The sequence below is a fragment of the Podarcis tiliguerta genome, assembly GCF_965153285.1.
Source record: "Podarcis tiliguerta genome assembly, chromosome: Z".
Classification (NCBI taxonomy): Eukaryota; Metazoa; Chordata; class Lepidosauria; order Squamata; family Lacertidae; genus Podarcis; species Podarcis tiliguerta.
The window spans coordinates 14,719,319-14,745,044 of NC_139553.1; the positions used below are offsets into that span (position 1 = coordinate 14,719,319).

The following is a 25,726-nucleotide window of genomic DNA, read 5'->3' on the forward strand; positions in this document are numbered from 1 at the left end:
GTTCCATGTTTATTCCTGACAGGTCCTTCCAGTGTCTGGCTATGATGTTTCTGGCTGCTGAGGGGGTTATGAGCTCTTTATAGTGTGAGTGGGCATTGTTATCTTGGAAGGTGTTCAGTAGGGCCAGTTCTGGGGTGACTTCTAGTACCTGTTTAGTTATTTTGCTTATTTCTTGTATGACTGTTGTCCATATGCCACCCCAGCCTCTCTCACCACCAAGGAAACATAACAAGTGAATAGAAAGAGAACCTACCCAAGTGACACCGACACAAAAACCTGGCGAATACCCTAAGTAAAAGAACATAAGCTTTACCACCCCACCCCTGCTCCCATCTCCCTCTTTTCTTCCCAACCCTATACTGCATATAACACCAATGCCTCACAACAAATGTAACTGATCTGTAGAAAACACAACCTGAAGAAAGAGACAATGCATGTGCTTTTGTAAACGAGGAAAATATTTAATAAAAATTATTTATATAGATATAAAACTAAAGTGGGATGGATAAACTCCTCCTACATTCAGTGTGTGGGTTTTTTTTTTAACACACACAAACACACAGCAGAGGTGGGAGTCGTTTGGTTATGAGGGTAGCATTCAGAAATAAGTCACAAGACAGAAGACTTTGCTAAGTTGTAAACCCATTTTGTCAGCAGCAGACTGGTGCTCCTCCATTTTGATTCTACAATGTTCCTTCATCAAAAATTGGCCCCTTCAACTGCCATAGGCTTGAGTCAGCCACTTGACAAGTTTTGTCACCGTCAAGACAGTTGAAAAACAGAACTGAGTCTGAACTCAGCTCTCATGTGCTTCTGAGGGTTCAGTGGGTTCCTCCCATTGTTAAATCTCTCTGCAACTAAAAGATACTGGGCATTACCTTTGGAAGGAAATAGAAAGTCGATAAAGGAAAGAATTGAAGTCCACCTAGTAGAAGTACAGGTGCTGTATTTTGCCCGCATATAACCTCCCACACAACACCAAATCTATTACAGCAGTTTGTGGAGTTCTTCAGTAGTGCTGATTGATGAGAATTCAGCTCCATACACTCCACTCTCTTGCTCAGCTTACCATAGCAAGAATACATTGTTCAATATTTAATTAGCCTTTTACACTGTTTTAATCCAATTAACCCAGCATACTGCCTAATGCGTACTATTTAGGTCCTCTCAATAGGCTGAGAATGGGCTCCAAAAGGCATGGGGTGGGGGGTGGGGAGTGATCGCTGGGAAACAGCACTGCCTCCTCCAGCAGGGTCAACTCATCTCCAGAATAAAAAACAAAACAAAAAGTAGATCACTTTGCCATCAACCTATTGAGCCCAGTGTTGTCTACACTGATTTGTAGTTACTCTCAAGATAGCACTCACTGTTCTATTCAATATCCTTTTAAACTGGAGGAGACCTTCATGCTGGAGTTGTAGGGTGAGGACTATCATCTTGACCTGCTTACATGGATCTTTCATACCCACAGCATGAAAGACCTTCTTGGAAAGTACAAGGGGAGCAGTAAATAACTTCAGGAGAAAGCATTTGAACAAAGTCATCAGAGGCACTAAAAACATCAGCCCCAAAGCACAAAATGATTAACGTAACCAACAACATTTTATGATCCCTTTCGGTTCCCCCTGCCAATAAATTCCTATTTCCATGAACTGGTTGATCAATCCAAATTGACCTCCACCTTTTAAAGTGCAGTATTTTGGTCAAGGACAACTAAAATGTGTACCTACAGCCTATGAACGGAGTCCTAGAGAATTCCTGCTCACTCCTATGAAGGGCATGTCCTCAGAGGGCTTAGCCTACATATGCAGCAGATTACTTGATTTTAACCTGCAGGAACCCTTTACTGGTGACTTTATTATTTACAGAGAGAAGTGCTACAAATGTGCTCCCCACTACACAGTCTGAAGTAGTACTGAGGACCTCTGATTTATTCTGCTGCAGCTTGTAAGAACCTAAGAAGAGCCCTGGCCCTTCTGGGATGCCCATAAGCAGGACCTGAGTACAAGAATACTCTCCCCTCAGGGGTGCCCTCTCCTAGGAGCTGAGCCCTTTTGCCCTTCCAATTTTGGGGGGAGGGCCCCCAAGTCCAAAAGCAGCAGAGGCGGCCAAGCGTGGCGTGGCTTCAGTAGCTGGCTTCTCCTCCTCCAGTCATAGAGCGGAAGGAGCAGGGAAACAGACCCTGATGGTGGCAACAGCAGTAGCAGCATCTGCCATTGAAGCCGGGCTGCCACTGCACTGATGCCACGTTCGGCTCTGCCCCCAGCTCCTCCGACACCCTGACATCATGTACCACAACCCCCCCCCCCCAATTCACCTTCAGAAGCTGGCACCTCTGTCTCCCCTTCCCTGCGGTTTCCAACCACTAGTATTCAGAGGCAGACCACCTTTGACAGCAGAGGGAGAACACAGCCTTATCCATCTGTCTAATCCTCTTATAAAGCTCTGCAAGTTGGTACTATCACCACCCTCCTGTGGGAGGGATCCAGCTGTAGATTCTGCCACAGCAAGCTGCAAATGTTTTAATTTTATTTAAAACATTTACACCCCACCTCTCTGCAAGCAAAGCCCTAAGCAGCTAAACTGAAAGAGAAAATGGATTTTTACAAGTGTTAGTTCTCTGGCTGGATAGCTTCATTTCATAAGACAAGAGTGAATGGCCGCAGAACTTTGGTGGGAAAGTTAGACATTTGCCTGGTTGCATTTTCTAACATATTGACTGCCAGAGCCAACAAGCTACAAATAACGTATCCATCTATAATGGGAGGAAGAAGAATTCCTGGCAAGCATAATTGTTGCTAAAAAAAATAAAAGGCATTGGCAAAAATTTGGGAGGGGATTATGTGATTAGAAGGGGGAACTGAGCTGCAAGGGGGTAACAATTCACTGGCAAGAAGAGTTTGATCAAAAATGCTGATGCTCAGACTTTTAGAAAAGAGGCCCTGTGTGACATGCTCCATTGCTGAAATAGCTTGATTAGCCTTTTAAAACTTACCCTCCCACATTTGGCACAGAGGGATTAACGTTTCCTATAAGAAGCCACTGGACTTGATTGCCAACCTCTGTAGGAGCGAAATGGTCAGGATTTTCACCCTCATGTGATGGGCATGCAGGACATTTTAAAAAATATTCTTAAACCCGCGTGTTATTTCTAAATATTTAATTGTCTCTGGCACAGTGAGCACCATTTGTTCAAAACATTTATTGAAAAATAAATGAAAGACCAAAAAGCAGGCTCAAATCCTGCTGTCCTATGAATTCCTATGAAGTCCTATGAATTTCTATGAAGTCCTATGAAGTAGTAGTAGTAGCAGCAGCAGCAGCAGCAGCGGTATCCCCCACTGCTGGGATCTTTGCACGAAAAGCATCCCATTGCCAAATGAAGCAGACTGGAGGGTGGTGTGAAGTCAGCCCCGGTGCATTGCTCCAATTCCAGACCCTACTTGGCAAGAAAAGAAAGGAGTCAAGTACCAATGCTTAACTGGGATGGGTCAGGGCTGTTTCCAAAGTGTCTGTGCTGACGTTTTCCCAACAGAAGGCTTTTCTGCTTCCTCTCAGGTTTGAAATGGGATGCTGGACCACTAAGCATGTCCAGCTCACTGTCTTCTACTCAAAAGTTCCTTTCTGGGTAATTTACATGCTTGCACCTTCAGGCAGTTTCCAGGGTTAGAGTGGTGCTTTGTGCGCTGGAAAAACATACATCAGGCTCTCAATCTTGTTCTTTAGAAAACAGGAGAGTCACAAAAACTGCAAGGCCCCTGCAGCAACCTCTTGATCCAATCAGGATCTGAAAATAAGAAAATGGGTTGTTGGAGAACTAATGAGGAAAGGCGATAACGAAAGAGAAGGCAATCATGAGACAATAGGGGGAAATGCCTCACAGTACAGTACACAGAATACCACCATACTTTTCCGTATGCAAGACTAGGTCTTTTAACTAATAATAATGTTAAAAAGGGGGATAGTCTTATACACGGGGGCAACCCCCCCCCCATTTTCTTAATTTTGAGTCTTATACACGGGGGCATGTTATACACAGATAAATACTGTCTAAAGTGTTTTGAAGAAAATAATCTGGGGGTTAGGGTGGGGGGAGGCTCCACAAAGCACAGTGTTCTGTGCTCGCAAATATTCTTCACACATGTAATTATTTGCAAACTGTTATTGGGGAGGACAGATTTGCTTCAAAACATATTGGACCAAAGAAACAGCATTATATGCAACTTGGGATCTTCTTGCCTTTTCTTTCATGGATGACTTCAGTCTCATTATGATACACAAAAAGAGGATGACTCCCCATTCCAAGAAGTGCAACTTCTGGAATGAAATCTCAAGTGGATTTTGAAATGGAGAAATGAGAATCTATGACCTAACAAAAAGGTCAAGGTAAATCAATATCTGGGGTGTTTAGGCCTCACCCAGCTGATAGGAATGCTTGATAGGTGCCTAGGGTAGATCAATGCAGAGCCTGCATCTTTGCCCAGATCAGAAACTCAGCCAGACTCTGCGGTATCATCCACTCCTAGGTCTAAAGGAAAGAGCTCACCTTCTGGGGTTGGATTCCGCGCGATGCTGTCACGAAGCAAGCATCTTCTGTACACCAGGCTTTGGCAGGCTTGATAGGTAAGGAAGCACCTGCAGAAGTGGCAGAAGTGGGAAAAGAATTATGGAAAGGCCTTTGTGGTTAAAAGGATCAGATGCTTCTCAGAATGCCATCTGTGCCACCCTTCGGATCATAGCTGGAGGACACGCAGCCCTCCAGATGCTATTGGACTCCCATCAGTCCCAGCCTGTAGAGCCAACTGTCAGGGTTGTTGGGAGCTGGAGTTCTGTAGAACTGCACAGGTTCCCTAGCCCTGTTTCAAATGATACCAAGAAAGGAAATACTGGACTGGATGAAATTAATTGAACTCTGCTCCCATGGGAATAATGAGTAATGAGTAACTTGCACAATAATTTCAGTGGGGCCTAAGATGAACTAACTTAGTCTAGATCCAAACTCTTCTAAAAAGAAATCACCAGTTGGATGTAAATGTAGAATACAACTAATGAAGGCAAATCAGATTATCCAAGATTAGTACAGTCTTGAATTTCTTGACTGGGCAGGAAAGCAGGTAAAGACACATAATTCATCTCTCCTATGAAGTGGGAAAAGAACACATTTAACCACTGTAGCTACAATGATAGGCTTGCCTCCAAATCTCAAAATTTTGTCAAGCAAAATTTCCACTAGTTTTGCCCTGAGGCTTCAAGATCAGTTTTGATAGCCTGGGCACAGAATGTTAGCATCTTTTAGCAAATACACTCAAAATAATGATTCAGATGACATTATTTTTCAAACATTGTTGGCATGGTAGAACTATCCTGCATAATCTGAGGTAGTGATGCCAGTTACCCACCTTACTGAAACTAGCTGGCCACGTTGCCCACCTACCAGTATTTGAGACTACCACATTGTTGGTTTACACACATGTTTTTAGGGGTATACAAAAGTTTTTAAAATGAGTACATTTGAAAATACTGGGAAACTGTATCAAAAAATACTACATCACTGTCAGGGAGGCAATCGGGAAACACTAGTTTCAAATCAGAACAGCTAAGAGTCAACAGCACATTCAAAGGCTTACAAGTCTATAATGACAGAAACTTTGGTGGAACAGAATCTATTTGGTCAGATCTACCACAGGTTTCAAATCAATCTGGCAGCAACAAACAATTCTCCAATAGAGTTTTACTTGAGCACAGGCAGGTAACATACTCCAAATAGGCTCAATATTCAGCTTCAGCACTTGTAGTTTCATGGTCAGATTCCGATTCCTATCCCTTTGGCTAATTTCTTTCAACTTAATGAATCTATACCCTTCGTTTCAGCCCATCTTAGGCTGCCAAGGCAGCTTCTTGGGATAAAACACATTTCACACACACCAAGAAACAAGTACAAAGTTAAAACCATTTTAAGTTGACATAATTTTAAAGACAGTTTGGGGGGGTGCAGATTTACAGGTCTGTCCAAAACAGCACACCCTGGGAAACACCTCCGGATGTTGAATGCCCACTTGCCTCCCAGGAACCTCAAAAGTGATACAGTGGTACCTCGGGTTAAGAACTTAATTTGTTTTGGAGGTCCGTTCTTAACCTGGAACTGTTCTTAACCTGAAGCACCACTTTAGTTAATGGGGCCTCCCGCTGCTGCTATGCCGCTAGAACACGATTTCTGTTCTCATCCTGAAGCAAAGTTCTTAACCTGAGGTACTATTTCTGGGTTAGCGGAGTCTGTAACCTGAAGTGTATGTAACCCGAGGTACCACTGTACACCACATTCCAGTGTCTGTTGTGAACAAGATGGCAATGAGGGAAGTGGCAAAAGTTAGGCACTCAGGCACACAACTGCCAACAGGCTGAAATAGCATTGAAAAGGAATTTCAAACTGTCTGCCTAAGAGCCATACTTCTCCAGCCCCTGTAAGCAAGCACCCTGCCTGTTTGCAGACTTTCTCAGGCAAGCAGAGATCAACATGATTCTAACTCTCTGCTCCCCTCAGCATGCAGAAAGGCATTTCACAGCCACTGATAAACACCTGCCCCCTCCTTCCACTTGGCTAAATCAGAAAGAAGGGAACCTGACAGTGCTTGCTTGAAGTTGGGCTTACCTGAGCCAAATGTGTCCGTTGGAGCAAACTGCCTGCTTGCGATCTGTGAACGGCAGGATCTCTTTGCACAAGCTGCAGTGCTCTGGGAAAGTCTGTTTGTTCATTTTCTTTAAGATATGCCCAATCAGCACCTGGGAACACACAGCAGCAGCAGTCAGTAGCAGCACTTATAGGAAGAGACAGCTGCCAGCTGAAAGGTGGGGAAATCTCACAGGAGTTGTGAGGCGGGCTTTCTGAAGAACACAAGATGCAAAAGCCCAAGCCCTGCTTAAAACGGAATACAACAGAATGAAAAAGCAACAAAGGCGTCTCAGGCATGCAAAATGCAGAGTGAATGACTTCTCCGCATGCCGCTCAGGTAGTCTGAGGAACTTAATTGCCCTAACCCCCCACGCATTTCGGAAGAAAACTGATGGTTGAAGGTAAATCGAAAAGAGAGGAGCTTTGCCTCAAAGCGCATGTTACCACTCAAGAGAACATGATAAAATATTTTTGAACACTCTTTCTTATGTCAGCAGAGTTTCAAGTCTTAGCTACTTAGGAAGCTGCAGAAAAATACGGGATTGTGGCAACCACGGAACTGCACAATTGTTATTTATGTAGAACCATCAATGGAGGCAGGGCTCTATGGACCACCTGCTCCCACATCAACCAAGCAGAAAGATCTTTTGTTGTGGCTCTTAAAGAGTTTTGCAATCATCACAGATTAAAAAGGAAACAAAAGAGACGGCTTCTTCATCTAGGGTATCCCAAGCTGGGGAACTCTCCTGAAGTCAGGAGTGGTCAGTAGGGCAGGGTGGTAGTGCTTACCTGGCTTCCCAATTCCAAGGTTGCTGCTAGTTAAGAGGAGGAAGAAGGGAGGTTGGCATGGTGCAGGCATCAGACTGGTTGCACCCTCCCAATGCCAACCTCCTGGCCACCTGCACCCTTCCCATGGTACACGGCAACGATCTTGGTGTTGGGAATCCAAGTAAGCCTTGCTGACTGCTCCAGCCTCAAGGAAGCTTACCTGGCCCCCACTTTATTATCTAGAAGGCATCAGCTACATACATTTTTATTCTCTCAGACACGGTAATGGTTTGTACTTTAAGATCATAATGGAAGGAATATACATTTTAAAACCACTGGAATTGAAGTTGCTTGTTTTTGTTTTTTTTTACTTTCCAGTTTAATTGCTATTTTGTGTACAGGCAGCCCCCCGTTTATGCACATTCATTCTGTCTGCTCATGTATATGCGAATCGCACCGAACCTGGAAGTGACTTGGAAAGGTCATAAAAACATCACTAAAAGGTGGGATGAGGGCAGAGCAGGGGTGGAACATGGTGTTTGCAGGTTTTTTCGATGGGTTTCAATTACACCCCATTTCACCAACGTGTGCAGTGCCTTGGAACATAACTCTGCGTAAATGGGGGGCTGCCAGTATTGTGCTGATTATGTTATTTGTTACCTTCATTCGGTTTTATTGCATATTTTATTACTGTTCTGTTTTAAACTGTACTGTAAGCACCCAAAGTTGAATATTGTGAAGGACTGTATATAAATACATTAATGAAAGTAAATAAATAAGACATAAGCAAAAGGTCAGGTCCCCTGCCCCAAGGATCTTACAATTAATATGTCAACTGGAGAGGCAGCAGGGGAAGGCCCTAGCACTCCCTCCTGGAAAGTGTGATGTTTTGACTTCTACAAATATTTACTGGTTTTATTTAGGATATTAATATAGCACTGGGTAACTCACAAGTTTTGAAAGCAGTTTATTTGTGAAAAAGTGGCTTACAAGTAGGTTTCAAGAAAGTTGCTCTCAGTCCAGTTTAGCATAAGTAAGCAGTCTCCTCTGCCTTACAGACTGTCTATACAGGTGCCACTTGTCTTGGGGGGACAAGCAACCCTTTCCCACCCCCAACCCCGCCAGACCAAATTCAGGATCAGATAATGCCCAGGCCAGGAGGACAAGGCAGCTCCTGCCACACAGTTCTTTCCTGAGACAGGTGATTTGATGGTAGTTAGAATTGTCACAGAAGGGGAGTGACGCAGAGTTGTCTGTGGTAGTTCTGGCCTTACCAAAGAGCACCTCCCCTTTGGTCCCTGATGAGATCTGGCATTAGATCAGATCAACAAGTCCACGATATTTACAGAAGCCAGTAACAGAAGTTGTGATCCTCTGGCAGACCCTCAAGAACTATTAGGAATCCAAACTATAACTTGCTAATATGGGCAGGTGGGACCTGCTTTCTTTGCCAGGAGCACAGTCAGTGCTACCAGATCTGCCTAGGGAATAAGGGCAGATAAACACTGAAGGGCATCAGAAGCCTGCACCAATGACCTAGACACAGTAGCCCTTGACTTTTCCACATTAGAGACCATCTTTTAAAATTTTTAATATTCACCAAGGTTTACAGTTGGCTTTTGAATTGTGGTTTGTTTGTCACACATAACAAGAAACTATGGTTGCTTCGCTGATTGCACAAAGAGAGGAGCAAAGAGCGAGAAATGGGGCTGCATGTGCATACATGAAGCTGGTGCATATCCTGGTTTCTTATGCCAGGATTTGATAGGGCAAACTAAGCCATGCTATCCTACTGCAACCCAACAGCTTTTATGCTGGGATGCACTTACCCTTGCTGTCCTGTCATCATAACTTTCATCAGACATTAAGAAGTCGCAGACTCCCCTCGTGGGAATGCTGGTGTTCTCCGTAATCCATGTGTGCAGGTAGACTTCGCCCAACACTTGCTTCATATGTTCCCGTGTCAAATGCATTTCTACTGCTTCAATCTGAGCTTGGATTTCAAGAAGCTTATCTTCCATTGGCTCCCGTCCTCCTATGTCACTGGAGTAGACAAGAGAGTCATCTGCCAGATCATCCACATCTGCTCCTCGGATTATGTCGCTTGGATTCTGCTTGCTGCCCTGTTTTGAAGTGCCTTTGTCTTGTTGATGCTCTTCACTGGTGCCCATCCCAGGGGAATGTGCTATTAAGACTTTTGTGTCCTCATGGGTTGGCTTCCACAGGGCCTCAGAGGGAGCCTTCTGCAGTGACTGGTACAAAATCCGCAAGAGAAACAGTTTAAAGCGCCAAAAATAAGTGGACCCAAAGCTCTCAATCTTTTTCTCCAAGGCTTCCTGTAGGAATCGTGGAATGTGCTTATCTTTCAAGATCTTCCAGCGGACAAGATCCGTGAGGTCAACCTGCTTGAAAAGGTTTTGGACAGATGATTCTAGCAGCTGGGCTGCTGCCTCCTCAAATGTTTTAAGAGTCACAAACTGGACCTGGTAGCTCTTGGTGATAGGGTGGAGGCCATTGGTCATGCCTTCTGTGGTCACTACTGCCAGGTACACCCCACATGGGCTCACTGCGATCCCGTGAGTCCGCACAGAGCCAAGCACTTCAGACAACTGTATCAGCTGGTGCTCAAATTTCAATGCAACATCCGTGAAGATGGGAATCAGCTGCCTGACCTTCCCATCAATAGAGCATGTGTAGACGGTCCCATTCTGTTTGTCTGTTGTCATGGAAATGATTGGGAGAGAGTGGAGCCCTGTAACATGTGAATTATGAACATTTAAACCTGCTTTGGAGATTAAAAGAAGACACCAGAACACATAGCATCCTCTTGCGGCAACCACTAAGCTACAGCTGCATTTCTGATATGGGTGGTAGAGAGAAATGCTCTTGATGCTGTGTACAGGCAACTGGTCCATCTCTTGCCACAAAACCACTGGTTGCCTGAGGGTGAAATAGCCCTTGACTGCTTTAAGGTTGACGGGGAGGATTTTAACGGGTCCAAAAGCACTCCCAACAATGAGACCACTCATCTTCCTATTATTGTGCTCATATTCCCACCATGACAATACGCTGGGGGAAGTGATTCCTGACTCAATAGTATTGCAAGAGGTAATTGATTCCTTGCCCATAAATGGGAGCTGGAACTGCCAGATGGCAATATTGCCATTGTCAAAGATTCCGGCTAGCAGCACGCTGCCCACATCCCGACACTCATTATTATGCTTCACCTGTTGGGTGGTGCAGATTCCAGACCATTCCATGCGCACGAGGGTCTGCATGCTGTGCCTTCTCTGGAATTCAGAGAAGTCCCCTAAATCCACCCTGGGACCCTCACCCTTACAAAGCCGGTAGCCATTCTCAAACAGGCGCTCTCCATAGAGCTCAGTCAGGTCAACCAACTGCACCCACTGAAGTCTGTCAAGGTTAGCGTGGATGGTCAACCTGTTGTCCATGGTTAATGCTGCCAGCAGGCACCTGCTGTTTGCATCACAGCCCAGCGGAGACCAACTGGAGTATCTGAAGCCTCGCATGGACGGCAGCGACTTCCCTTCGGGGTTAAACACCCTGTCCAACATAAACGTCTGGCTCACGGTTGGATCCTTAGAACTGGCAAACTTTTCCTTACATTCAGCAACTTCCTTTTTGGAACCAACCTGAAAAAGAATAAGTGTGTTAAAAAAAATAACAATTAAACATTTTACTAGCTTGTTCAAAATGAAGGCTGGTGTAGGAGCTTAAAGGTATATAAATGAGCTACTTTTAGCAAAAGCCTGGTGCAATACTGGTGAAAACATCTGATCAAGCAAACTCTTGCCACAACTTTGAACACTCTAGCATTAAATATCGTAAGAGCAGCCCAGTAAGATCAGACTGAAGATCTATCTTAGGGAGGTCCAAATTTTTATACCAAGTGGGCGGCTGTAGTAGTTTGACATGGAAACTGTGAGCAGCACACTGCATGTGACCCTTGGGCTGCATGTTGGACCACCCTGGCACAATAGCCACCTGCTGTCATTGTTCCCCTGCAAATGGTGCAGTATTCAGAAGCCTCTGAGCCTGGAGGTAATATAACCATCATGACAAGTAGTCACTGATAGCCTTATTCTCCATGAAGTTGACTAATCTCCTTTTAAATCAGTCCAAGTCAGTGGCCATCACCATGTGACAGCAGATTCCATAGTTTAAGTACATGCCACACCAAGACGTCCCTCTTTTTGTCTGTCCTGAATCTCTCACCATTTTGTTTATTGCATGATCCCATTGGGTTCTATTCTTATGAGAAAAGGAGAATATTATTATAATTTATTCTTATTGCCCACCTTTGCTCCATAAAGAGGCAAAGGCAGTTAACAATGATCAAATAATAGAAATTATAGAAATACAAACTGTTATATTTAGCACATTTCCTTCTGGCTTTGTAAGAACAGAGCAATAGCCCTCCTGGATCAGACCCAATGCCATGCAATTCAGCATTCTGGATTGTATTACAACTTAGTTCTACTCAGAATACTCACTGAAACTGATATATTTATTTCATATTTTATTTATCTCATAAAATTAATACACTGCTTGATTGCTTTTAAAAAAAACAAAACCCTAAAAGCAGAGAGGACTAAAATACATTCATTTTAGGGGATCTACTTTAAGTAGAACTAAGTTGGATACATTCCTCTGTTTCTTGCTGCAAGCAAGCCAAGGACACTCAGAAGTAGGATATGAAGACAATCACATTCTCGTTTGTCCTTAACTCCCGATACTTAGAGGCAGTTATCATGACCCCATAGCCCTATCCTCCAAGAATCTGTCCAGTCCTTGTCAGAAAGAAAGACAGTGTCAGCAGGATTGAACTAAAAGTCTATGGAGTCAAGCTTCCTGTCAACAGTAGCCAACCAAATTTATTTTATTTTACTTATCTTTTTTCATAAAAAAACACTTTTATGCCACCTTTTAGGCCAAAGCAATTTGTGACACACTGAAAATCAGTACAACTAAAACACTGTTAACAGAATCATTCAGAGACTAAAAAAGCAAGGAAAATGGAATGAGAATATCAACCGCCCAATCAGCCATTGCTGAACATTAGATGAAATAAAAACATTTCTAGCTGCCTGCCTAAAAGTCAACCGGGATTAGTCCAATCTAATCCTATTTGGGGAGCGAATTCTACGGCCCGTGAGCTGCTGAAGAAAAGGCCCTGCCTGGTATTCCCAACCACCAAAACCTGTTCAAAAGGTGATTGTAACCTATGAGCCATTGCAAATGAGAGGAAGAAGTCTTTCAGATATCCTGGCCCCCTTGAAGAGGGCCTGGAAACAGAAGCCATTGCATTCCTATCACCATCAGTCCCAGCCACACTGGAAAATGGTCAGGGATGATGGGAGCTCTAGTCCAGCAAAATCTGGAGAGCAGTAAGTTTCCCATTCTTGATTTGACTAAAAGTCATTTGACATGAGCAGGAGGGAGGGATTGTGGCTTTCATTTAAGAGCCCTCTTACCATCTCTCCCCACGCCCAATTGTTCAAGAATGAGACTAGCAGTCAAGCCACATCTTGCAGCAGTTAAGTTCCACATGCTGGCCATGCCTTGTTCTAGATATGTAAAGCGTGGAGGTGCACAGACTTCAGGTTTGTGGGATCTACTTTGTTTTAGTTTTTTTTTTAAAAAAAATAGAACTCTGAGTTAATAAACCAAACCAGCTATGATGTGGAAGACAAGCACAAGAATATCTGAGCCTGGAAATGAAAGGAATTCCCAACTTTTCACCCCAAAATTCACTTCTGATTACCCAAAGTTTTCTTCGTTTCAGTAGTAGCAAATGTGGGACTCATTTCACTGCTGCTGTTAAAACACCTGAAATCCTTCCAGAATTATTGCAAACCACCCAGAGATCTGGTGGTTCCACCTGGTACGGAGGCTGAGACCCTACCTGCCCGCAGACTGTCTCGCCAGAGTGGTGCATGCTGTAGTTATCTCCCGCTTGGACTACTGCAACGCGCTCTATGTGGGGCTACCTTTGAAGGTGACCCAGAAACTGCAATTAATCCAGAATGCGGCAGCTAGACTGGTGACTTCGAGTGGCTGCCGGGACCACATAACACCAGTCCTGAGAGATCTGCATTGGCTCCCAGTACGTTTCTGAGCACAATTCAAAGTGTTGGTGCTGACCTTTAAAGCCCTAAACGGCCTCGGTCCAGTATACCTGAAGGAGCGTCTCCACCGCCATCTTTCAGCCCGGACACTGAGACCCACCGCCGAGGGCCTTCTGGCAGTTCCCTCATTGGGAGAAGTGAGGTTACAGGGAACCTGGCAGAGGGCCTTCTCGGTAGTGGCGCCCTCCCTGTGGAACACCCTCCCTTCAGATGTGAAGGAAATAAGCAGCTATCCTATCTTTAAAAGACATCTGAAGGCAGCCCTGTTTAGGGAAGCTTTTAATACTTAATGCTGTACTGTTTTTAACATTTGATTGGGAGCTGCCCAGAGTGGCTGGGGAAACTCAGCCAGATGGGCGGGATATAAACAAAAAATTATTATTATTATCATCATCATCATCTACCAGGAGATCTACCATGTGGTGTAGTGGTTGGTGTTGGACTATGGAAGAGGTGCAGGAAACCCTTTTCATCCCTTCATAGGGAGGATATGGCAGTGGTAGATGGGGCCAGAGGACAAGTGGGCAAAGCAGCAACAACAAAACTTTTGCACGTTCCAGTCATTCAAATATCAGAGGTTTCAACCATCTGACTTTTCTACCCAGGCAAGAAAGAGGCAGTTTGAAGACACATTTCAGTGAGGCAAAAAAAAGGTGTGGAGCAGGATATCTGAGGGGATGTGGCCTGAATAGGGGGTGTGGTCTAGGGAGAGTTCCAAGGGCCAGATTGAGTGGGGCCTGGGCCACATTCATGCTCCTGAGGTCTCCTAACCCTAGACTAGGATCTGTAAGGCTCAAATCACTACTCAGCCACATAAAGCTCATTAGGTGACCTTGGGCCAGCCTGTGTTTCTCTTTGCCTAACCTAACATGCTGGATTACTGTGAGAATAAGGATCGCTTACTTCATTAAGCAGAGAGTGGAAGAACCATGTTAAGCTACTTTGCTCCCCTTGCAGAAAAAGCAAGGTCTGCATGCGATTCCTGCATTGCAGGGGGTTGGACTACATGATGGGGGGGAGTCCTTCCAACTCTATGCCATTTGAAAGCACAGGCTGCGCTTAACGTTAGTCCTACTGAGAATGAACTCCTTTAAAACAGACACACCTCCGCATATTGTGGCGGTGGGTTCCGCTGGTTGATCATGCACACGCCGTGCATGCCTAGACGCGGCCGCCCATCCCACCCTGCAGCGGTCGCCATCCACTGCCCACCTTGAGGTGACAGGCGGCGGCGGGGGCCGGCACGGCCGTGCGGTGGATGATGAGGTCAGCGCCGCTGCTTCCACCTCCTCCTCCTCCGCCGCCGCCTTGGACGTCGCTGAGCTGCTCCAGGACAGCGATGCTGCGGGCTGTGCAGACCGACACGCGGTGGTCCTCGGACCAAGCCAGCGGCTCCACACCGCTCACGCCGTGCTGCAGCCGCACTGCCGGCTCGCGACGCACCGCCGTCAAGCGGAACCCCGCGCTCCCGCTGCCGCTGCTCGGTCCCGCCGCCTCGTCGTCTTCCTCCTCTTCCTCTTCTTGAGGCGGCTCAGCCTCCTCCTCGTCGTCTTCGTTCCCCTCCGTCAGCGGCGACGCTGCCGGCTCCACTGCTGGGCTTCCCTCAGCTGCCGCCATCGCCATCTTATCGCCGCCTTAAAGGCCGCGCGACCCTCCCCTCCACCCCCGCGACGCTCCACCGCCGCCAACCGTCACTGCCCACCATCCGAGCACAGAGAGCCCATGCGCCGCCGCGCTTAGCGGGGCCTGCGAGGAAGGACCTTCGTTTATCTCTCGCGTGTATGGGGGGGGGGGGGGGAAGGGAGAATACGTTCCAGAGGTGTCTAATTAAGTGCCTGAGAAAAGGAATTTGGATTTTTGAGAGTGCAGAGGAAGGCAATTACGGTATTTTATTTTATTTTGTTTAGTATCCCTGCGGGGCTTTAACCAAGCATTAGTTTAATTTTTTGTTATTGTTACTCGCTTTTTTCCCCTCCAGGGCAACTCAAAGCGATGTACAGACATTCAAACTGGCGTAAAAAAAAGTAGAGAACAAAAGGAGTGGCTATCCAGGCGTTGCTAGGTTACGCTATTATTTTATGTTGCTTTTATTTACACCTCAGTTACTTTTCCGTCTCCCTGTTTTGCCTCACAACAACCCTCCGAGGTAGGTTAGTTAGGCTGAGAGTGACCTCCATGGCCGAGTGGAGAGATTTGAACCTTGGTCTCCCTGGTCCTAGTCCGACACTAGATCCACTACAGCACACTGACTCTATTATTAACATTATCATTTATGAGACCACCAGCCTCAGGTTCTAGGACAGGTTATAACAATTAAAACACTATGTTAAAAACGACTTGGAATCACATAAGATGGGTCCTGAAAATACACCTTTCAATTGTTTAAAGCGCGGAGGGGAATAAAGACCACAGCTCCTATTATCATGTTTTTGTGTGAGTGTCCGCAACCAAAGTAACACGATTCAAACAGGAAAAACGGCCCTGCGGCACCTTAAAGACTAAGACACTCTCGATTATGTATAACTTTTCCTAACACAGAATCCACTACACTTCTGCTTTTCTGCAAGGGATCTTATTAGACACCTATGTTTGGGGTCCTTCTCCTTCCAACATACGCACGTGGGTGCTGGTGGGGTAATGACTCAAGTGTGCAAAACTCTGGGAGTCTGTATTGGGAAGTTACTACTGCTGCTCCCCTAAAAGCCTGGTATTAAATCGATTTCTGGGTCCCCTAACTCCCTGTCAGAAGCGCTTCGATTCAACCAGCCATGGAATGCGATGAGGGGCTGTTCATCAACGTCCGCCAGCCTCCTTCAGGTTTGCAGCACCGCACTCAGCAGAGGACAGCCTCAAAGCCACAGCATGGCAAGGCAAAAAAGGTATGCTTGTTTGAGGTTGCTGGTGAGGGAGATATCGTTTTGGGGGAAAGGGGGCCGCCAGAGTGAACGGAGTTGGAGCAGCTCCTGTACCTACCTCAGTTGGGGCGTTTTAGTTTAGGTTGGGAGTTGAGTAAGGATGTGGGTGAGTGAGATGTTTAAATATATATATATGATCAAGGAGCTGGAGGAACTTCCCCTAGTATTAGGAAAGGCTGCAACATGTTTTAATGCTTTTATTAAGATTTTACTGTGTTACAAAAGTACATACAGTGTCTTTGATTTAAGTTCGTAGAGTTGAAAGGCTGCAACATTTGAGACTAATTTATTTAAGGGGAAAGGCTGAGTAAGGGAGGACATGGTAGAGGTGTATACAATTATGCATGGTGTGGAAAATGGGTTTATCTACTCTAGAACGTGGGGTCATCCAAAGTAGCAGAAAGGTGGGAGATTCAGGGCAGACTGAAAGAAGGATTTTTTCACACAGGGCACAATTAAACTATGGGATTTGCTCCCACAAGTTGTACAGTGATGGTGGTCAGGGCAGTGATTTGGCCCTGGGGCACCAATCTCAATGGGGGGGAGGTGCGCTCACATTATGACACTTGGTTTTTTGGGGAATTTGAAAAGTTCCTCAATATGAAGTAGATCATCTTGGAGATCCATTGTGGTGTAGTGCTTTGAGGTGTTGGACTAGGACCTGGAAGACCAGGTTCAAATCTCTTCTTCTATGACTTGGGAGCCAGTCACTGCCTCTTGGCCTAACTAACCTACCTCACAGCATTGTTGTGGGGATTAAACAAGGAGGAAGAGAATCATGTACACCACCTTGGAGAAAAAAGATAGGATATACTGTATTTTTCGCTCTATAAGACGCACCAGACCACAAAACACACCTAGTTTTTGGAGGAGGAAAACAAGAAAAAAAATATTCTGAATCGCAGCGATCCCTCTTGCTGTTCTGGCTTCTGGGATAGCTGCTCAGCCTGCATTCGCTCCATAAGATGCACACACATTTCCCCTTACTTTTTAGGAGGGAAAAAGTGAGTCTTATAGAGCAAAAAATATGATAAATGCAGCAAATAAATTATTTGCATATCTAAGCAAATAAGAGACATGATTTTGTAAAATATGTACAAGTTTTGTTAACCGATATAGAACATGGGGTCATAGAATCATAGTTGGGAGTTCAAGGGTCATCTGGTCCAACATCCTGCAGTGCAAGATTTTGTTCTGTACATAATATCAGCAGTCATGTTGCATGAAACTAAGGTTTTTTTCATCAAAAATGATTTCATATCACAGAAAAAGACTAGAAAAGAATCTGCCGAATTAAAAATATTTTGTTTGCATATGTCATAATCCTTTTGTGGCCATGTTTATTATAACGTGGTGCCTGAAAAGCTAGAAGTAATGTGGGGCTTTACTGTCCTCTGATAGGTCCTGGCAATGCACCCAAACTAGGAGAGCTTTGAGTGGCAATAACATAATTAATAAATTTTCCCTCTCCATTATACTGCTGAAATATAATTAAGATTTTTAGGGAGAGGGGGCATGGATTTTTATGTGGCAGGATTGTGAAGTTAGTTTAAGTTCCGGTACTTGACAAATTCCTGAGCACCAAATTAATTTTATGCCTTTTGTATCAGGCTCTGGTTGGTGAATTTCAGGGTTTGCGTAAAAAAGAAAATGAAAAAGCGCTGCAGAAGTCTGCCCACCCTTGGTTTAAGTGAGCCAGATTCAGTATCTATAACAACACAGAGCTGTGCTCAATCAGGGTAGTCCAGCATCCCAGTCTCGCAGTGGCCTACCAAGACACCCCAATGGGAAGCCTGCAAGCAGGGCCTGAGCACAAAAAGCAACACCAGGGGTCAGCAAACTTTTTCAGCAGGGGACTGGTCCACTGTCCCTCAGACCTTGGGGGGGCAGACTATATTTTGGAAAAAATATATTAATTCCTATGCATTTTAAATAAAAGCACACATTCTACACATGTAAAAACACCAGGCAGACCCCACAAATAACCCAGAGATGCATTTTAAATAAAAGGACACATTCTACTCATGTAAAAACATGCTGATTCCCGGACTGTCCGTGGGCCGGATTTAGAAGGCGAATGAGCCGGATCCGGCCCCTGGCCCTTAGTTTGCCTACCCATGAGCAACACTTTCCCTACTTGTGATTCCCAGCAACTGGTATTTGGAAGTATATTGCCTCAGACACTGGTTTGAAGTTGTTGGTTTGCAACTAGCCATACTTTCCATGAACCATGGTTTGTCAGTCCAAATGCCATGACAAATATGGTTAAGCAAAATCTTCTGAGTGCCAAGTCCCAGCCGCATGGGAGGTGGGAACCACACAAGCCTAGGCTCATTCCGACATTTGTTGCTGAATCTGTCCCCCTGTTCCATCTTGTTTTTCTTCCTTAAGTCTGGGCAAATGAAATTTGAATGCCCCCAGGAAGGGAATCCACTAAAGCGGAAGCCAGCTCCACCTTCGCCCCAAACCAGGAGACTTCAGAAGAAAGCTAGAAGTGGCATCAAAGAAGCAGGGTTGCCAAAGTTTCCTTCACAGAAGCCTTTAACTGATGCAAAGGACAGTGACGCCAGCGGCAACAGACCTTTTGTTAAGACTTCCTGCCTCTTCAAAAACAACCCTGAAATTCCAGACATTCAGAGGTACTTATTTTTAATCCCGCTTTTCTGATAAAATGTGGGTAACCAAAGGGAGGGAAAACTTCATGCCGAGGTGCAAAATGTGGCCCTCCAGGCCTGTCTGTCTGGCCCTAGGAGTTTCATGTAGATCACCCTCCCTAGCCACACCCTCTTTTCTTAGGCCACACCCTTAACTAGTCTTTCTTCACCGCCCCCTTTGATGCTTTTGCCAGGCTTGATTGTGATAACTACTCTTGCTTGTCTGGATAGAGAGGGATGTGTGAGTGTGTTTAGAAGTAGCCTACAAAGGTTAACAAAACAACAATAACAACAACAACAACAATAATAATAATACATGAATTGCTCTGCCTACTTTTGCCTCTGACCCTGCCCTATCAAAGTGGCCCTTGCCATTGTGGCCCTTGCCACAAATGCATATGTTAGTCCCAGGTTTGGTGTACCTCTAGCACACTGGAAGCGCTCTCCCTTCTACAGAGTTGGAACCATCCTTTCTAGCCATGTTTCAAGGTTGTGACTTAATAAATTAATTCCTTCTACAGAACATCAGTGAAGCAAGTGCAGGAGAAAGTTTTCACTTCTGACTCCTTTGATCAGCTGGGCCTCCATCCCCATTTGGTGGGTACTTTATTTCTTTGTGCTATGTCTCAGTAGGTGTAGGAGTAGTTAATGATATTTATTAAATGCCTCAAAGATCCAGTGCAACTTTACAAAAATTCCTGTTCAGTTCCCAGCATACAGCACTAAAGCATTATTTATAATGTCCGCAATACTATTTTGGTGTGCAGAGGGGCGAGCTGCCTCATTTGGAATTGTTGTTGTTGTGCTAAATTAAATTTTTATACCACCCTGTATCCATAGCTGTCAACGTTTCCCTTTTTTAAAGGGAAATTCCCTTATAGGATTCCTCGCAAGAAAAGGGAAAAGTTGACAACTGTGCCTGTATCTGAAGATCAAAGGTGGATACTATGTTTTATCTGGTCCAGGGATGGGGAATCTGATGTCCTCCAGAGGTTGCTGCGCTCCCACAATCTCTGACCATTGGCTCTGCTGACTGTGGCTGAAGGGAGTTGGAATCCACTAAATATATGAGGAGCCACAAATTCCCCAGCTGTATCACACTTTACCCTGTGGGGTGGGTTATCTGGACCTTTCCCCTCCTCTGTTCCCCAGAATTAGATCATTATCATCATCGAATTAGAAGGGACCTTGGAGATCTACTCTAACTCTTTGTTTAATGCAGGATCGGAATTGCAGGATGCAGCATCTACAGCAGAAGTGGGGAGCCTTTGTCCCATGGGCCAAATTTTCCCATATGTTACTCCTCCTTTAGTACAAAGTGGCTAGCATTGAAACTGCAGCTAAAACAAAAAGGGGTACTAAGCTCATTTTTAACAATGCCTTCTATGAAAACTTTGGCAGGTAGATGGGATGCCGCCGCCCCTGGCCCCCATCAATCATCTGAAGTTACTAGGGATTGGGGGGGGGCTGGAACTCACTGGAACTGAGTTCTGCCACCTCTTTGTAGCATACTGGTTGCTGTGTCGGAGGTTTCAGGCTGCATGCAGCTCATCGCTTTGTGTCAGAGGCGCATTGGTGTTGATTGGGCAAAGAAGCATTTTTTAGGCTCCCACCCGCCTGCCATAGTTGGCCCACAGATGTGGAGGCAGTCAAAATATCTGGTCCTGTAGGCCTAAAAGTTTCCCTCTCCCTGGAGAGATGGCCATCCAGCTTTTGATTATATATATCCAGCAAATGAGAGCCCACAACCCCCTGAGGGAGTCTTTTCTTAAACAGCTATTACACTCAGGGGTCAGCAAACTTTTTCATCAGGGGACCAGTCCACTGTCCCTCACACCTTGTGGGGGACCAGACTATATTTTGGAAAAAATATATGAATTCCTATGCCCCCCAAATAACCCAAAGATGCATTTTAAATAAAAGGGACACATTCTACTCATGTAAAAACACGCCGATTCCTGTACTGTCCATGGGCCAGATTTAGAAGGCGATTGGGTGAGATCCGACGCCCGGGCCTTAGTTTACTTACCCATGCTTGAGAAGTTTTCCCCTAATGTTGACTGTTCCCGTTAAAATACTTGTTGCTTTTTCTTCATTCTCCTCTCTGTTTTAACATTTTTGACATGATACTGGTTTGGCTATTTCTGTCCTATTCTAGGATCAAACATGTTATGCCCTAAACGTTTTATTTTTGTCTCTGCCTCCCCACCAGGTTTCAACCCTAATCTCTGTCTTAAAAATATCTAGCATGACCAGGTAAGTGCGTGGGTGTGTAATTATTGCGTGAATAGAAGTTTTTATTGTAAGTTTCCTAGAGACTGCCCTTGGTTTGATGACCTAACAAATCAATTAATCAAATTTATTTTTGTTTGGAGAAAAGGCAGATTGGAAGAGACATGATAAATATGTAATTCTACATGGTGTGGAGGAAGTGAATCTCGTGATACTAGAAGTCTGGGATATCCAGTGAATGTTAGTTTTGGATGGCTGGCAAACTCTTCTTAAGATTTAGTCCCAAAGCCTGGGTACAGCACTGAGAAGGTCTTGTCCTAGGTCCCAACAGGGTGTGTTCCTGGGGATATTGGGACACACAGGAGGAGCTTGGAAAACAGTCTCAATAGGCAGGCGCATGGTCCTTTGGACATCCCAGTTACAAACAATAACAGCCTTTAGAAGTCATCACCAGCACTTTGGGTTGGTGTAGGAAGCAAACAGGAAGCCAGTTTAGCTGTTTCCATAAGGGAGTTGCATGCTACCCATTAACAGCTTAGTCACAGCAATTGGGACCCTTTCTAATTTCCAGACTGGAGGTTCCCACTGCTGCACCACAGTATTTAAAGATAGAGGTAAAGGGACCCCTGACCATTAGGTCCAGTCGTGACCAACTCTGGGGTTGTGGCGCTCATCTCACTTTTTTGGCCGAGGGACAGCTTCTGGGTCATGTGGCCAGCATGACTAAGCCACTTCTGGCGAACCAGAGCAGTGCACGGAAACGCCATTTACCTTCCTGCCGGAGCAGTCCCTATTTAACAACTTGCACTTTGACGTGCTTTCGAACTGCTAGGTTGGCAGGAGCAGGGACAGGGCAACGGGAGCTCACCCCGTTGTGGGGATTCAAACAGCCGACCTTCTGATCGGCAAGTCCTAGGCTCTGTGGTTTAACCCACAGTGCCACCAGTGTCCCTCAACCACAGTATTTAGTTAACCTATTATTATTTTAACAGATGTTAGTTACTTAACCAACTATTATGCATTGTGGGGGATTAGACTAGATCAGGCACGGGCAAACTGAGCCCTCCAGATGTTTTGGGACTACAACTCCCATCATCCTTAGCTAACAGGACCAGTGGTCAGGAATGATGGGAATTGTAGTCTCAAAAAACATCTGCAGGGCCGAGTTTGCCTATGCCTGGACTAGATGGATTTTGTGGTCCCTTACAGCTCTACAGTTCTAGGATTTTATTATTTAACTATTAACTGACAATTACTTGACAGAGTGACTATTATCTCATTGACTATTATCTAACTATTAATTAGCTATCATCTAACATATTGAACCAGCATCTTTCTAGCTTACACTAATGACCAGCCAGCACTGTTAGGTGAACTAACAACTGTTACATTCTTAATACTTTGACCTAAAATAGAACGTGTCTTGTTTTTTCTTAACTTCTCCTTTTGTTGCAAAAGTGTTCAGAAGCAAACTATTCCCATACTATTGCAAGGAAAAGATGCGCTGGTGAGATCGCAGACAGGTTCTGGTAAGTGTGGGGGAGGGGTTGTGTGTGTATATGTAGGCTGCTTGTTTGGGCTTTGCTTTAAAAGGGGGCCTACAAATAATTTTAAATACAGTCATACCTTGGGTTACAGCCGCTTTAGGTTGTGTTTTTTCGGGTTGTGGACTGCCGAAACCCGGAAGTACTGGAATGGGTTACTTTTGGGTTTCAGTGGTCGTGTGTGCACAGAAGCACTAAATCGTGCTTTGCGCATGCGCAGAAGAGCCGAATCGGAACCCGTGCATGGGCAGATGCGGGTTGCGAACGCTGTGGGTTGCGAACGTGCATCCCACGCTGATCACGTTCCGCAACTCGAGCATCCACTGTATAGTATAAAGGAGTAGTAGGTGACCTTTGACCCTCCAGATGCTAGGCAGGGACTATTAGAGTTGTCTTTCAGCAACACATGGAGGGATCAAAGATTCCCTGCACCTGGTGTAAAGTGACCCTTTGGTTGTACTGCATTATGGGATGGTCAGTTGTGTGGGCACTCTATTGTCTCAGGGATCTGACAGAAGTAGGGCAGTTGATTGATTCTGGCCCACCATGGGGAAAGAACAGTGGTGATGTCATTAGCAAGCAAGCAAGCAAGCAAGCAAGCTCTGTGCTAGATTTGGGAAGCCACCTTTGATATGGCGTGTCAATGGCTAAATGTCTGGTGCAGGGACAGGGAACTTGCTGCTCCTGTCAGTTCTAGCCAGCATGGCCAGGGAAGATTTGAAGCTAGAGTCCAACAGCATCATAGTTCTGTTGAGTCAATCCCATATGTTCCCACTCAACCACTTCAATCACTGGAACTGGCAATGTTGCAGGTGCCACAAAATATTTGTTCTGCACTTGTAAGGAATCAATCTTGTTGTGTGGTGGCACCTCCTGAGAGATAGATGGATGCAAAAGATGGAAGAATGCCTCTTATTTAGAAAATACATTCCTCTCTTGAGAGATAGATGAATACAAATGGTGGAAGAATTCCTCTTATTTAGAAGAGACATTCCCGAGAGAGACAGAGAGAAATGGGGGGAGGCTGTGGAACCTGTTTCCCTCTATGCATTGTTGGACTCCCAACTCCCATCAGCCCCAGCCAGGATGGCCAACAGACTGAGGATGATGGGAACTGTAGTCTGGCAACATCCAGAGGGTTCCCACTCCTAATCTGAAGAATGAGGAGATATGTGAAATTGGTCTTTTATAAAGGCCTATGCTCTGGGTGTAGAAGGCAACTGTGCCTTACTCCACACACAGTTTTGCTTATGACTGTTAAAATCTAATATCTTTTCTCTCGAAGGTAAAACTTTGGCCTACGGAATCCCTCTAGTACAGGCCTTGCAAAGAGCAGAGCCAAAAATAAAGGTGAGTGTGTTGAAATGGGCTTTCTCTCTCTCCACCTTGTAAAAAAGAATAGCCAGTTTTCTCAATCACTTCATATTTATCAGCAATTCTCACAACAACCTTGAATGATGTCTTTAAGGCGGAGAGCATCCCCCCCTGGACCAAGGACTGCTGTTCTTGCGCCTTTCACTTATGGGAGGATGCTTGCTGTTTTAAAAATGACTGTGAAGGTTGAGTTCGTTGGCATGACTTGTGGCTCCCGCAGAGATTTTCTGATGGTCCCTTAAAAAGCTCTTCTGGAAGCACCATGTGAGAAAAGAGAGAGATCCAAGCAGACTCTGGCACTGTGGGGAATTGTGGCATGCTGGGTTGGTTGAAGATGACAAGGGCTCTTTTCCCCTTCTCTCTCTGTGTCCAATGTTGCCACTTACCCTACACCTCTTGTTTCCATAGCGTGGTGATGGTCCGTATGCTCTCGTACTGGTCCCAACCAGGGAGGTAAGTTGCTGGGCATTTGAGGTTAACTCCTAACCACACTGGTGTCATGGTTAGTAATGTCACTAGGGGGGCAGCAGGCAGCCTTCAACCTAATTGCTTGTGGGTAACAAGGAGAGAGGCACAGAGAGAGGGAAGGGGTGGTTGAAAGGGGGGAAGGAGGGAGAGAGAAGGGGTGGTGAGGAGAAGGGGAGGGGAGAGAAAGAAGGGGTGGTATAGAGTGCTTGCTCTGAATGCAGAAGATCTCAGGTTCCATACCCAACAGGTCCTGGTAGGACTGGGAAGGATTCCCTGCCTGTAACCCTGAGGAGCTGCTGCCAGCCAATGTAGACAGTGTTGAGCTAGCTGGACCCACTGGCCTGACTGGGTATACCACTGGAAGGAGTGCAGAAAGCAGAAATGCCATGGTGCATCTGCACTAGTGAAACCGGATACCTTCAGCGGCCCCACCTGCAATAAAACATGTCTCTCTCATATTGGCCTCTACAGCCATAGCAGACGCCGTAACTCTCCAATGGTTTGACTTTACCCCCTAGGGCACATTCTTCCACTGTCTCTTGAGACAGACAAATGCAAACCACAACAATAGCAAGAGAGCCGATGGCTTTCAACCATTTTGAGTCCACGGCTGCCTTGACCAACTCCATTCCTTCTGTGGCACCCTGTGCGGGTCAGGAGCCCAGTTATGTCACCCCTTGCGTTCAGAGCTGTCAGCCTCTCACCCTTTTTCGAACACCCTCCTTTGTGGAGTGTTCCCTCAGCCTCTTTTCTTCTCTATTCTCAGGAGTCCTCCGGGCAGCTACTGTTACCGCCCTTGATCTCTGAGCAATCCACCCCAAGGAGAGGTACCTCTTCCCACTACCCCACAACGGTCTGGGAAGAGGATGCTCACAGCTTTAGTGGCCCATCAGAGATTGACCAAAGGTTAACATGGGGCCAGCACCTTACCTTGGGTGGCACTAGGCACTCA

At 45.5% G+C, this 25,726-nt stretch overlaps 2 protein-coding genes and 1 long non-coding RNA gene across 4 annotated transcripts in view; 1 reads left to right on the plus strand and 2 right to left on the minus strand.

The window, feature by feature from the left end:
* Window positions 1-440: 440 nt before the first annotated feature.
* Window positions 441-15,300, minus strand: GTF3C4 (general transcription factor IIIC subunit 4). 2 transcript variants are annotated; one of them, XM_083423544.1, is made up of 5 exons: window positions 14,693-15,300; window positions 9,268-11,091; window positions 6,650-6,780; window positions 4,547-4,635; window positions 441-3,787 (listed from the first exon to the last, which is right to left on the minus strand). In XM_083423544.1, the coding sequence occupies exons 1-5, from the start codon at window positions 14,786-14,788 to the stop codon at window positions 3,723-3,725; spliced, it is 2,205 nt and encodes a 734-aa protein (XP_083279670.1). In that variant the 5' UTR covers window positions 14,789-15,300; the 3' UTR covers window positions 441-3,722. The 2 variants fall into 2 exon arrangements, with proteins under 2 accessions (XP_083279670.1, XP_083279669.1); XM_083423543.1 differs by having other exon boundaries at window positions 14,800-15,218.
* Window positions 441-25,726, minus strand: part of LOC310669730 — a 48,713-nt gene continuing 23,427 nt past the window's right edge. The window contains exon 2 of the long non-coding RNA XR_014507330.1: window positions 441-1,955. This is a non-coding gene — a long non-coding RNA (uncharacterized lncRNA). The remainder of the gene's footprint in view (window positions 1,956-25,726) is intronic.
* DDX31 (DEAD-box helicase 31) overlaps window positions 15,441-25,726 on the plus strand; it is a 65,258-nt gene continuing 54,972 nt past the window's right edge. Inside the window, exons 1-7 of the mRNA XM_083423636.1 lie at window positions 15,441-16,466; window positions 18,894-19,141; window positions 19,678-19,753; window positions 21,369-21,412; window positions 22,847-22,917; window positions 24,218-24,282; window positions 24,715-24,759. Coding sequence (XP_083279762.1) covers window positions 16,356-16,466; window positions 18,894-19,141; window positions 19,678-19,753; window positions 21,369-21,412; window positions 22,847-22,917; window positions 24,218-24,282; window positions 24,715-24,759 — 660 coding nt within the window. The 5' untranslated portion in view covers window positions 15,441-16,355. The remainder of the gene's footprint in view (window positions 16,467-18,893; window positions 19,142-19,677; window positions 19,754-21,368; window positions 21,413-22,846; window positions 22,918-24,217; window positions 24,283-24,714; window positions 24,760-25,726) is intronic.